This window comes from Mucor velutinosus (assembly GCF_035048745.1).
Source record: "Mucor velutinosus strain NIH1002 chromosome Unknown tig00001553, whole genome shotgun sequence".
NCBI classification, from domain to species: domain Eukaryota; kingdom Fungi; phylum Mucoromycota; class Mucoromycetes; order Mucorales; family Mucoraceae; genus Mucor; species Mucor velutinosus.
The window spans coordinates 1,083,323-1,096,986 of NW_027041930.1; the positions used below are offsets into that span (position 1 = coordinate 1,083,323).

The 13,664-nt window shown below is 42.7% G+C and overlaps 6 protein-coding genes across 6 annotated transcripts; 4 read left to right on the forward strand and 2 right to left on the reverse strand.

Moving 5' to 3' along the window:
* Positions 1–26: 26 nt before the first annotated feature.
* ATC70_007710 (uncharacterized protein) lies at positions 27–1,598 on the forward strand (the record flags this gene model as incomplete). Its single annotated transcript, XM_064826968.1, has 8 exons — positions 27–189; positions 244–300; positions 366–385; positions 454–597; positions 654–821; positions 884–1,198; positions 1,255–1,331; positions 1,385–1,598. 8 exons carry the CDS (start codon positions 27–29, stop codon positions 1,596–1,598), a joined length of 1,158 nt encoding a protein of 385 aa, XP_064676025.1.
* Positions 1,599–2,107: 509 nt separating this feature from the next.
* ATC70_007711 (uncharacterized protein) lies at positions 2,108–5,286 on the forward strand (the record flags this gene model as incomplete). Its single annotated transcript, XM_064826969.1, has 2 exons — positions 2,108–2,685; positions 2,748–5,286. The coding sequence occupies 2 exons, from the start codon at positions 2,108–2,110 to the stop codon at positions 5,284–5,286; spliced, it is 3,117 nt and encodes a 1,038-aa protein (XP_064676026.1).
* A 648-nt stretch (positions 5,287–5,934) lies between these two features.
* Positions 5,935–6,301, forward strand: LEM3_1 (alkylphosphocholine resistance protein lem3; the record flags this gene model as incomplete). Its single annotated transcript, XM_064826970.1, has 3 exons — positions 5,935–6,016; positions 6,084–6,187; positions 6,242–6,301. 3 exons carry the CDS (start codon positions 5,935–5,937, stop codon positions 6,299–6,301), a joined length of 246 nt encoding a protein of 81 aa, XP_064676027.1.
* A 179-nt stretch (positions 6,302–6,480) lies between these two features.
* Positions 6,481–10,582, reverse strand: ATC70_007713 (uncharacterized protein; the record flags this gene model as incomplete). The annotated part of the gene is made up of 16 exons (XM_064826971.1): positions 6,481–6,713; positions 6,768–7,269; positions 7,326–7,470; positions 7,527–7,653; positions 7,705–8,245; positions 8,295–8,452; positions 8,506–8,845; positions 8,905–9,006; positions 9,070–9,177; positions 9,230–9,352; positions 9,409–9,535; positions 9,591–9,906; positions 9,961–10,033; positions 10,087–10,239; positions 10,297–10,485; positions 10,544–10,582. 16 exons carry the CDS (start codon positions 10,580–10,582, stop codon positions 6,481–6,483), a joined length of 3,276 nt encoding a protein of 1,091 aa, XP_064676028.1.
* Positions 10,583–11,006: 424 nt separating this feature from the next.
* On the forward strand, positions 11,007–11,788 carry ATC70_007714 (uncharacterized protein; the record flags this gene model as incomplete). Its single annotated transcript, XM_064826972.1, has 2 exons — positions 11,007–11,043; positions 11,106–11,788. The coding sequence occupies 2 exons, from the start codon at positions 11,007–11,009 to the stop codon at positions 11,786–11,788; spliced, it is 720 nt and encodes a 239-aa protein (XP_064676029.1).
* A 9-nt stretch (positions 11,789–11,797) lies between these two features.
* On the reverse strand, positions 11,798–12,449 carry ATC70_007715 (uncharacterized protein; the record flags this gene model as incomplete). Its single annotated transcript, XM_064826973.1, has 2 exons — positions 11,798–12,134; positions 12,190–12,449. 2 exons carry the CDS (start codon positions 12,447–12,449, stop codon positions 11,798–11,800), a joined length of 597 nt encoding a protein of 198 aa, XP_064676030.1.
* Between the last annotated feature and the right edge of the window lie 1,215 nt (positions 12,450–13,664).

Consider the following 13,664-nt stretch of genomic DNA (forward strand, 5'->3'; position numbering starts at 1 on the left):
TATCCTCTTTCATTTTATAGTAGAACATGTATAGACGTCTCATAGTGGCTACAGCCAAGTCATCTCGTCGTACCTATGTTGGACTCGCATTCAACCAAACGCACAAAAGTGACACTATTGATCGATCATTAAAGTCGTTTCAGCACACTGTCAATGGCCCTACAAGCACTATTTCTCAAGTTGGCAAAGGTACAGCTGCACACAGAATGCTAGCTCACTGACATTAACGCATTGGCAATATAGACGTGGACATGGAGAACGAGACAGAGCCCATCTTTGAAGTAGTCAATGCGGGTGTTGGTAAATCATCATGTCATCATCACTGGTTATGCTTCATTTGAAATTAACTCCATATATTATCATAGGATCAGCATTGTTAGTCAAAGTGAGTCTGCCACCCACACACACAACAACATAATGAACAGTAAACAGCTAATCACTTGAGCCGCATAGTTACCCCCTGATACTGAAATCACTGCTGCTACTGGATCAGCTTTGGGTTTATCCACCAAAGTCATTTCCAAATTAGCGCTTGACAAAGGCACTGTAGCATCCGTTGGTAGAAAGTTGGTGGGTGATCCCATGTTTTACCAAAAGGTAAGTGCAGAACGTCCCTTGATGTGGTTTGGTCTACTCATGGCAATTGAATACAGTATTATACCAAGAGTGCAGCTGGTGACATTTTGTTAGCCCCTCCACGCTTGGGTGAAATCACAACCATTGAATTGAAGAACAGTACAAAGTATATCATGCGACGTGATGCGTTTCTGGCAAAGACAGAAAAAGTGACATTTGATTTGGGTGTAAATCATGATGACACGGTAAGGATGGAAAAGGCGGTGGGATGTCATGACTGACTGGCATTGACCTGTGTCTCTTATAGGGCTTGTTGAACAAATTGATTCATACCGTCAGTGGGCCAGGCACATTGGCCCTCAGCCATTACGGTGGCATCTATCGCATTTCGCTAGCAGCAGGCGAGGAATACCAAGCAAATCCTCGTAATCTGATCATGTGGGATAAGCGCACAAAGCCTACTCGACTTCATGCTCGCCATCCTGTGGTGCCTTCACCTAAATCAAAGCTCAGAAAGTACGAGGTGATCAGAAACATTGTAGATAGTCCTTCTCTTCAACCCAAGTTACAGTATTTGGACAGCTTATCCAAGTCTATTCGCAATCTGATGCTGGGTGCTCCTGTAAGTTTGTGTTTGTATGATACAGATCCAGCTCGACTAAGGCACAGCAATTGTAGGATTTTGTTAAATTGAAGGGACCTGGTGATTTCTACTTGGCTTCTCGTGTTGAGCCTCGCTTTGAAAAGTCTAGATTGTAAGGACTTACAATGCTCGTTCCATGCCAACAACTCACCTGTACGTTTCTAGATTAAATGCTATTGCTGCTGCCAATGATTCTGCTTCTCAACTATTTGAGAAATCTACAGAAATCTTCCCTGCTGCACCTGCTCAAGTCGCTGATCCCTTGATCAAAAAGAAGCATCCTGGATACGCTCAAAAGTCTTCAAATGGTCGTCCTTCTTACTATGCTGAAATTGGCTCCAAGGGTACAATTGAATTTGTCCCTGCCAACCAAGATTAAAAGAAAAAAAAGAAAAAAAAGCTATAGCATAGTAGACTGTATTATAGTTTATATTAAATATCACAGTGTTTGTAAATTTCGTTTGATTGATCCAGCTGTATGTCATTTTCTTTTTTTTTTTTTTTTTTGCAAATGCGCCAAAGTTTTATCGATTTCGGTTGAATAGTTTGTGTAGACCACGGGCCGTGCCGATGAGAGAGAGAGAAAGAGAGAGAGAGAGAGAGAGAGAGAGAGAGAGATATCTGCATTATGCAGTATATCACTTTCACATGTAGTATATTGCTCGAGTTCTCTCAGCTTTGAATTACTGAATGATGAGAAACCACAAAGCTGATTTCATCTTGCTGAAAGGATGCTGTAAATTAGGATGGCAATGACGCTGCGTGTGTCACTATTTCCGTACTAACTTTAACCCTTTCCATTTGCAGATGGATTTGAACCCTTCTTTCACTCTTTGCTTCTCACTTTTCCTCTTACCCATTAGCAATCATACAAACACACATTTTGACATGAAATCTCCTTTACTCTTATTTAAAGGCAAAGGAGAATTATGGAAAATCATAACGAAATGTGTGATCGCTTACGAGATTGCCACTATTCTTGTGTTGATTCCTGCATTTTATAGAATTGCAGGCAGCCCACCTTACCTTGTACCACTTGGAACTCTGTTTTTCAACGCAAGCGGAACCGCCGGCAACCAGATCATGGGCATGTTGCTCAACGTATTGACCATGGCACCCGCTGCTTTCTGGAGTGGTGTGATTGTGAAGCTGTGTACAGTCTATAATTATGCTCGCTTGAATGGACATCCCGAGCTCTACAGTAACGGCGCTGGCATCATTGCCGCAATTGGATTTGGCATGTGCGTCTTTGTTACAGCTTATTACCGACTCAAGTACCCTCGACTCTATATACCAGCATTGCAGGGCTTCACCATGCCTTTCTTTATCATTACGCTGGGTGCTTACAAGACCGAGTTCAATGTCCTGGATGTGGTAAACACATTCTATCCCGTGTTGATTGGCGGCGCGATTGCTTTGGTTGTGAATCTAGTGCTATGGCCAGAGACAGCAGCAAAGGCAGCCGAGTAAGTTGGACAGCACCTGCATTCGTCATGAGAGAGATCAAGCCAACTAACTGACTGGCTAGGCGATCTATAGGCAACACAATGGAATCCATGAAGACTGTCTTGTCGTTTGTGCATGAAGATTTGCTGAAAAACGATGATTCTGGTGTTATGACAGGTGATGTGTCTGCTAGCACTAAGCTTCAGGGATTAAACAACAAGCTGCAAAAAGACATTAGCAGCATGAAAGCAGCAAGACAAGATGCCAAGTATGAAATTATTGTGTCCTACTACAAACCTGCTTACTACAAGCCATTGCATCGCTCCCTGTACATTTTGTCTCAAGATTTACTAGGCTTCTCTCTCGCCATCAAACGAGAAGTGCGCATCATGCTGGAGAAAAAGGTCAAAGCTCACCTGAATGGCCTCCGAAAACGACATGGGCTTGCAAATCCAGCCACAGCTGTATCATCCGGCAGACATCTCGTAGAGAAAGCACCCAAACCCATCTTGCCCACCACTGCTTCAGCCCATTTAACACTGCAAGCAAATGACCAGCTACATGCCAGTGTGCTATCTGGCGATACATTGTTACAAGGCAGAGAATACAAGGACATTGATCGACTCCAACAGTCTATTCAGCCATCGCTGAAGCGCTTCTTAAACACCTGCATTTTGACGCTGGATCAGATTGAAAACGAGCTGGTCGAGCACAAAGCAATTACTGTCAACAAGCAGCCACAAAAGACACACAGCACCTCCACGATTGATTTGAGCGCAGCTCTGACAGAGTTTAAAGAAACTGAGCTGATGCTGCAGCAGGAATACGATCAATCTAGCAATGTGCCCACCGAAGACCACTTTTTGGTGTTTACAGTCATCTTTACATTGGTTGGGTTTGGCAAAGAACTAATCACACTGCAGAACAATGTGCATGAATTGATTCTCAAGAGCAACAAGGACAGCTGGTGGCCATCTCAAATCCACTTTCCACATGCCAACATCAGTGCTTGGCTCAGTAAAGGTTCAACACACAAAGGAGATCAGTCACTCTCAGAAAAGGTCATTTTGGAAGACGACGAGCTCAGAGATATGCAGAGAACAACAACCAACCACGAGATGCGTAGACGATCCACAGTAGCTGGTCCTGCTGAACTACAAGAAGACAAAGACGATGAGGAAGATGAGGAAGAAGGGAGCCTGGCATTGAACCGTCGTATTAGCCGTATTGTGTCTCGCATCGAAACGAATCCAGACCGTCTTCAAGACGCCTCAGATGATGCTTTGACAACAGAAGAGCAGCACGAAAAGGAGATTGAACTAGAAGAAGCCGAATCAGTGCCCCTGCAGCAAATCAAAGGTCGTTATATTTGGAACAGGTGGCTCTACAAGCTGACAAAGTGGTTCCAGTACGGCCCCACGCGATATGCCATCAAATTTACAATCACCTGCGAACTACTAGCGCTGATGGCATTTCTACCTATTGAAGGTGTCAATGCACTCTACAACAACAATCACGGCCAATGGGCTCTCTTATCTGCTATGGTGGTGTTTAATTACACAGTAGGCTCTACAGCACTACAGTGTATATTCCGTGTGATTGCTACCGTCATTGGTGCAGTCGCTGGCTATGTTTGCTTGTTGGCTGGTAATCGAAATGAGAACCCCTACGTGATTGCCGTCATGGTGTTGGTGCTTCAGATCCCCATGTGGTACTTTTTGTTTGACACGAAATACCCTCGTATTGGCTTCATCTCAATTTTAACGCTGGCTGTGATCACATTTACTGGCTACGAAAACACAATGGATGAGTCCATTTTTGCACCTGTGTGGAAGCGCAGTATCACTGCCTTCTTTGCCATCATTGTCGTCATGCTGGTGGATCAAATTGTGTGGCCAGTGTGGGCAAGAAAGAAGCTCAGGACGTCTTTGGCTGATCTCCTCATTGCTACAGGTATCCAATACTCTCGTGTGGTATCTTTGGTGTGTCAAGAGAATACGAGCTCGTACAGGTACCGATCCACATTTCAAGAGTGCGAAGCCAATCAAAAGGTCTTGACCAAGCAGATGTATGTGGTTCATGAAATGTTGATGCTGGCTGCTGATGAACCACGCTTGACCAAAGGCCCGTTTCCCATCAAGGAATACGAACTGATTCTGGAGCACGAACGCAACATTCTTCACTGGATCCAACATATTCAAAAGGCTCAATCTTTCATCACCACTAGCGTGCGGCAAACCATCATGAACCCAGTCAACTCGTATCGAAAAGAAATGGCAGCTGCTGTACATCTCTACCTATATACATTGGCTTGTGCCTTACGCACCAAATCGTCCTTACCAGCCTCGTTACCCTCTGCTGAGATGGCAAGACGCATGCTACAAACAAAGCAATCCATGGGCTGGAAGAAGAATTACGAGTTGTTGTGCAGGATGTCTGCAAAATCCATCGCCAATCGTGAAAGTGCAGAGCATCAGGTGTTTTGGCATACGTACGCAGCTGGCTCTACAGAAGTGGTGGTGGAGCAGGAAGCCATGGGCGATATCGTAGCGAGATTAATGGGTCAGCATGTGTTTAAAGCTGCTACCAAGGATTGGATCCAATCTGCTTCATTAGAGTAAATTTAGTCTCGTATCTTTTCAAATAGTTACGGTTCTGTTTGCATATATATATATATATATATATATATAAGAGCACGTCGATTTCCTCTGTCTTGAGAAATAGTAATCATAGAATAAATATGTTGACAATGTCAGCTTAGAGGGCCATGTCGTTTAGTGGAAAATAGCAAAAAGTCCCATTCATTCATAAGCATTTGGCCTCGGAAATGTACCACATTAATCAGTTACTCATCGTCACCATGGTCAGCATCTTAGATTGAGGGAAATCTACCCAATATTGAGGAAAATCCATCTTGCTTTTTCAATTCTCCAATTATTATTTCAAACAGGGTGCAATGTTGGTAATGCAATTGGTTTAATTGAACCCACCAACATTGGGCATTGAATAAACATGTGCTTCAAGTTGGGATCATATCTTTTGTGCGCCTCCTGATAATAATCGATGCCATAAACCACATTGGCCTTGCTGTGAACTATTCTTCAAGCGATAGCACCTTCAAACACAGAATCTATAACCTCAAATGTGATCCAATGTCATGATCAATGTGACTGGGGAGAATAGCCTTTCCCCTCCTTCTTTGACATTTCAACCCCGGGCCATGTCAGGATTACCATTTCTCTCTTGATCAACTCTACAACTATCATACAATGTTTGGTGTTATTAAATCTATTCCCAGAGGTGCAAGCCGTTTACAATTAACAGCAAAGAAAGGACACAACTTTTATAAAGGTAAAGCCACTGTAAAATGGCAACATGTAGTAGACATTTGCAGAAATTGAACCATCATTTCCTCTAGGTACTGGCTCTGGTGCCATGGGTAGACATACCAAGAATGGAGGCTATTTGGTTGATTGGAACAAGGTGAGAACCTTTGTTGTACCCGACCTCGAGGGATTCACAGTATGTATTAAATATTCGTTGGGATCAAAACACATGTTGACTTAGTTTATGTAGCTTGGACCTTATGTCTCTCGCAAGACACCTGTGTTAGCCAAAAAGAATGCCACCAACTAAAAAAGAAAAGAAATATCTGTAAATCACCCACTCAATCACTGGAAACATCAAATGGATAGAAGAATAGAGAACCAAACAACTGTTCATTTGCAAGCTAATAAAGAAAATATTGTGTATAGTCAAGTTTTCTTTTTCAGTGATTTATCTGGATGTTAGTGTGTGTATCAAGGATGAACACGTTAGAGGCTTGTATCCATGGCATCTGTCTTTTTCTTCTTTTGCTCTGCCTTCCATTCAGCAATCTTGGCCTTCAATTCCGTTGCAGGCTCAACCATGTCCATGGATAACGGCATACGATTGAAGGGATCACGAGTATCACCCAACAAATGAGCACGGATAGTACCACGATCGACAATGACTTGGGATGTAGGTAGCAAGACGGGATCCTCCATCAGGGTAAAGAAAATGGGATCTACACAGCATAGTCAGTATTTAGGCAGCTTCCGAGAATTGAAAAGCAACTTACCTAAGAATTCATCTGGCACCTCGCCCAACTCTTCCTCTTCCTCCACGCCGCTTTGAATAGCCAATTCAACTTGATTGACAAACTTTTCAAGCGCACGAATATCATCCGTTGACTTGAGACCATGCTTTTGCAAGATGGAGGCAGCCTTTGAAAAGTATTCCTTACGGTAAGATCTGCCATCACGAGCAACAGCTTCCACAAAAGTAGGCGAGTTCAAGTTCAAATAAACATCCATGATCTCGGATAGTAATTTGCGAGGCTGGAAGTGGTATTTCTCTGGATTGGCTACCTTGAGTTCAGTGCATTTGGGTCCCACCAGTTGCACGAGATTGTAATCCAACATGGCAGCTAATCGATCCACAATTTCATTCACCAAGAAGGGCTCAATGACTTCAGCTGTCATGTATTTGAGCATGTGCACAGTTTCATTGCCGAGTGCAACGTAGGATTGAGCTTGTCTTTCCAAAGAGGGGAGACTACCTTCACGTTCTTGACGATGTTGCTGTTGGAAAAGGGGCGTTAGTCAACGAGAACAGCCATGCTTATTTGTATACTCACAGGTGTTTGTGCCTCCCAGGCTGCTTGGTCTTTCATTTCTAATTGAATTTGATGGATCTCAGTCAACTTGCTCAGACTTTCATCCATGAGATAGGTCACATCACTCATCAGCATGTTTACAAAGCGAGTGAATATATTGGAGTTTCTATCAACATCTCAATCAGTACTTGATCAATGTATCAGACAATGTGTGTATCTTACTGGCTTTCTTCTCTCAATTTGGCGCGATGTGCAGGATGGCTCCAGATGGTCTTCATGATATGACTGATATTGTAGCGAATATTAAACTTGTCGTAGAACTGAGAACTAGCGCCCGTTTGCTCGACCTCTGTATATATACATTAGAAAGTGCGTGAGTCTGGATTGTCGCCCGACTTACCGACATAGAAATTCATCAAGGAGGGAACCAGGTGTTGTAATGCCAAAGGATGCGAGTTGAGGATAGACTCCAGTTCACCAGGAACTCCCTTGGCGATGGGATAAGTAAAGAAGAACAGGATCTCGACCAATTTAGCCTTCAAGTAGGGGTTCTTTACGTATTTGGTGCTTCGCAAGAAGGTGATGATGAACGTAACAAGCTCATCATGAGGGCATTGCATCATGACTCGCGTTTCGTAACCGTATTTACCGATAAAGATGAACAGCTCGACAATGTCTTCAATCATCCACTCAGGGAGCATAGCAAACTCTACAGGCACAGTATCAGGCAAAGGCAAATTGACCTTTTCCCAGGGATGCTTGTGCTTGGGGTCCACCAGACGAATCATCCATGCCATGACGAGATCATAGAATCGCAAGGCTTCTGTCAAAAAGACGGGGTCCAAGAGCATGGTCTCATAAGCTAAACGGTAGGTCGTCATTTGCTCAAACTTGGCTTTCATTCGCTTGGCAACAAAGTCGCTCATGACGCCTTGAGGGGTCTATAATAGTGTCAGTGCATGAAGGATCTACGCAAATAGGTCGACTTACATTGGCTGTACGCAAAGCATCTGCCTGGGCTTTGTCAGTCTGCTTTTTGACCTCATTGTATTCACGCATGAATTCATTGAAATTGACCAGAGCACGGATAGGACCATAGTGCATGAATGCAAGAGTCATGAAGAACGTCTCAGTGATAAAGTTGTGGTCTATCTACATGTTAGTTCTAGCACTTGGTCTCTGGCGTAATTGCAATACATACTCTTCAACGTCTTTGATCCGCCATAGTACTGATCGGATTGTTCCTTGGTGGCATTGATCTTTGTATCTTCAGAGATGTCCAGGCGCTTATTTGTGCTAAAATAGGCAGGATCAATCTTATCAATCTTGGAGGCACGCAGGTCCAAGAACGGATCGCAGAAGGACAACAGAACAGCAGCGATATTGTGCATGAATCCATCAGAAGATACTGTCTGAATGTCTACTTGCATCTGTGCTCTCTTTTCGTTCAACTTGATAATGTGTCCAAAATACTGCAGTAACTTGTCTCTAGAACTGGCATCTGCTCTGACAATAGAATTACTGGTGGCAAACATGCATCTCTGTCATACGAGTCAATAGATCTGTTGTCATTGTCGTTTCTCCCTATAGCGCACTGTACCTGAATATTCTGAACACTGCCTCGGAGGCCGTTTTTGCATGACTCGAGATCAGCAGCGTTTCTGTTTTCTGAATTTTGAAAGTAAGATTCAGCGACTTTTGGCTACAACCATCATGCGCTGATGTGTGAGTATCATGGCCCTCATGTGAGTATTAATGCACTTACTGCTGCGTCAGGGTAGGCGCTTAATCTAAAGAGAGGACCAAGAAGCGAGACTTCCTCAATATTTGCAGCTGTAGCATTGGAAGGATTGAATTCAGGAAGATCTGCCACCTATATACAGCGATTAGATGCACAGCTATATCTCTATCCTCGCTCGGGTTACCATCATAGCAATAGCCTTGTTCTCACACAAATAAGATACCGATTGAATGCCGGTCTTGCAATCTCCCAAGATGTTTTGCAAGCGAAGTTCACCTGACATGGCTGCCAAAGCAGGGCCGAGAATCTATACGCACAGTTCAGTATCAAGCTCATCCAGTCGCATTTTGCTCATATCCATACCATATCCAATCCATCTTGATTAAAACGGTTGACCAATTCAACGATATATTCACTGGGCAATCCTTGTGGTGTATCAGGCTGCGATTTGAGTCGAGGTACAAGCTGTTCTGCGGCACCAAGAGGAGCACTACATATGCATGTGAGTGGTGGTTGTATATCTCTGATGTGTCAAGTCGACTTACTTTTGGATCTGAGGAAACATGTCAGGCATTTGAAGCACCAATCCAGAGTAGGACACAATCAATGCCTTAACACTATCCAATACGGCTAATCGCTGGTCCAGCACAGATTTCTCCAGGTTTTTGCTTCTCAGAAGTGTATTTCTACGAATCTCAAATGCTGTCTTCCAACAAGTCAACAAATAATCGAAATGCAAAGTGTATAAAGTATTTGAAATATCTTGAGGAAGTTCACTGTGTTGTTCAGTAGGGTCGATGGAGAGTCGAGCCACGATAATGCGATCCAAATACTGTTGATTGAGCTTGTTGGGTTGAGGCTCTGCATAACGGATGAGCATGAATTCTTCTCCCTGTATCTATCACTCTCACTGACCTTTTTCCTCAATGAGTTCGTCCACTAAACCGGCCAAATAAACACACTTTCCTTGCTTATACATATTGGCGGGCTGCACTGCCATGTCAACATCTATCTTTTCTGTCGGCCCTGATAAGCACTTACATTCAAGGTTACTTGCAAGATGCGAGAAAGAACATCGTCTTGCCAGTCTTCAAAGCTCTTGGCTGGTTTGACTACAATAGGTTGTTGCTGCTGTAATTTCTGTTGTGGTTGAGGAGGTGTTTTAGGTGTATGTATAGGTGACGAAGCTGGTTTCTATATAAATCATGCAGCAATGAGTGTCATGTCAAATGGACAACCAAGTCCTCGTACCTCAGGAACTGCAGTTTTCTTGGGCTTCTTCAATGGCACTATCTCATCCAGCGTTTGAAGTACTGGTTTGCTGGCAATGCTAGGCTTTTGCTCGATTGTCTTTGCTGCGGATGGCGAAGAGGCCGATGATGATCCTTCTGGTGTCGATGATGCCTGTTGTTGCATCTTTGCTAAACGCTTGAGACGAATCTAATGTTTAGGGATGTATGAGTATATGATTCCAACGTAGTATAATAAACTGGTTTACTTTATCAGCATCAGACATTGATTGATTGTTACTATCCATGATTCGTAATAAAGTTTCCTTTCAAGATGAGCATCAATCAATATTTCCATGGCGAACGCGCATTTTGTACATGGTGAGCCACGTCATGGACTAGGAACACTACTGTGAACCTGCACACTGTTGGATATTGGATCCTTGTTTGCGGCTAAATGTTGAAACATTGGATGATTATTCAATTGGTGTGTGATTCCAGACTAGTGTTCTGTGTCAATGATATAGGTAGATAGGCGCTATATGTTCAGGTGCACTCATATTCACATGTCATATATACTGACATCAGTCCACAATCCAATGAAGCCGTTCATGCTCTTTTCCCTTCATCTGCGACATTGAATTCCCGGGCAAAACCTAATTTATATATATATATTTTTTTTTTTTTTGCACAGAAGCCTGTTCTCTTCTCCCACTCAAACAATTTTGCGATATGAAACTCATTGGATTAACGGGTGGCATCTCCACAGGTAGATATAGCGCTTGGACCACATCATGTTACATTACTAACAGCAGCTCATTCGGATATCAGGAAAATCAACTGTATCAGCACTACTGAAAGAACAAAACATTCCCATCATTGATGCCGACAAAATTGCAAGAGATATTGTTGAACCTGGAAGAAAAGCAAATCAACTCATCAGACAGCATTTCGGTGATGAAGTCTTTCTGCCTGACGGACATCTCGACAGACCTAAACTGGGCCAAATCATTTTTCAAGATCCCGAGAAAAGAAAGATACTAAACCGCTGTACACATCCCTATGTCAGACTGGAGATGCTGAAACAAGCATTTATTTATTGGATCAAAGGTGCCGACCTGGTTATATTTGATGTGCCTTTGCTGATTGAGAGTAAATTGGATCGATTCATGAGCACTACAGTGGTGGTCTACTGCTCAGATGTGCTTCAACTGCAACGACTGAGAAAAAGAGACAATCTCTCGGAAGAACAAGCATTGCAGCGCATGAAGGCACAGATGCCAATGTCGGAAAAGGTGGCTAAAGCGGATATTGTGTTGGACAATTCAAGCGATTTGAATCAATTGGAAATTCAAGTAAAAAACATGACGAAAAGACTCAGACCTTCTACGTTCACTTGGTTGTTTGAATATGCTGGTCCTCCTGTTGCTCTCGCTCTCTTCTCTGTTCTCGTAAAACAATATGCCCCCACTTTATTAAATACCATTGGCGATAGTATTGCAACCCTGAGATGAATAAATAAATCACTGCTTGATGTATAATGTAAATTCGTACTCGAGTTCCTTGTGCTTTTGAACGCCTTGAGGCACTTGTTGCTCTACGTAATCTTCTAGTTCTTGGTGGCTGGCTAGGCGAAACGTTTTGTCGTCAATGGTAGGGAAAAATGTATCGCAATCCACCTTGGATATCACTCGAGTCAGCAAGATATGAGAGCAATTGGCATGCTGAATAGCCAAGTTGTACATCTGTGCGCCTCCAATCACAAAAACGCGAGCATGCTTGGCAGGGTCCACTGCTTTGAATGCACTTTCCAGCGAATCGACAAGGATTGTGCCCTGTTGTGTAGCATTAGCCAGGAATCTAGCAATCTACATTGTTAGATGTCAGATCCATTCGTATAATAGCTGGCACTTACAGATCATAGGTAGGGTTTCTCGACACTACAATGTTGTATCTATTGTCCAGAGGCCTGAATTTTGGCGGAATAGACTCCCAAGTAACTCGACCCATGATTACTGCGTTTTGGACATTGGATTGTTGTTGCAAAGCTTTGGGCACATGTGATGTGATATGCTTGAAGAAGGCCATATCTTTGGGAATACGCCATGGCAAGTTGCTTAATAAGCCAATGCCCAATTCTTCTGTAGCTGCTACAATCAAAGCGAATTGAGTCATGTTTGAGGTATAATTGAAAAGAAAAAAGAATTCAGGCCCGTTCGTTTCAATTTGGATTTGATAGATCCACACTGCCTGTGACGCTTTCATAGTGGCTTGAACAAATGGCAGTTGCATTTGAATGAATCATAATATCAGTCCCTAGACCCTAATTTGGAGACTGAGGGTCTAGGCATCTGTCAGGCCTGCCTCATATCATCATCATCATAACATAATAAATGTTCAGTCCCTAGACACTTTCAGAGCTTCAAAAAGGAAAGAAGTTGATCTGACAAGTATTTTAATAAACTGGCGCTATTAAATATAGAACGCAAGAAGAATAGCATAACTAACGATAGCGCTATGTAATTTGCCACCTATTTTCCATACGCTTCAAAAGCATCTATTACTGTATTGCCTTCATGATGAAAAGGGTATTGAGTTTGCCAGCCTACCCATAAGCCGAAATTAATTCAAACCCAGACTATAATCAGTTCCAGATTGGCTGAATCTTACTAATTCTCGACTCGATTGAACTACTTTGCCGGATTCGACTATGTAGAATATGATGATTATCTTATGCTTCCTTAAGCTTTCTTGGAGTGTTTTTCAAGGCGCATCCAATGGTACCAAGTAATATAGATGTTTTTAATAAACTTATTGAGCAAATTATGAAAATACGAAAAGAGATTTCTAGCCAAAAAGTCGAAATTTTACATATCAAAGTCCCACAAAGATGATTTCAGAGGTTGTTTTGGATCGATAGGAACATTTTGATTCAAGATATACCATAGTAAAAGCTTTTATTATCAAGGTGAAAAATGCAATCGTTTGATTTTCAATGAAACCATGAGGGGTACCTCATGCTTTTTGGTCGATTATTGACCATGTTTTTTTGATCCCCAAAAAGTTGAGCAAAGGTGTGTGGAAGTAGCTGCTGGATGAGAGTAATTGTTTGGTGCTATTCTGACAATCTAAAACGGCTTCTGGCACGAGAAATCACAAGTTCAATGCATCCAAATTTCGCTCTGCTTTGCATATTTTTGCGAGTTGCGAAGCGATACAACTATATGTCTGCCAGTATATGGATGGCTCCCATTGATACAAATTCAGAGCATCCTAGAGGAGTCATATATACAACTACAAACTGCTCATGCAGGCGATAGGGTCCAGATGCAAACCAAACATTGCCAGATGGTGCTACCAATTTTGTTCTATGAGTTCAGCCCGACCTTC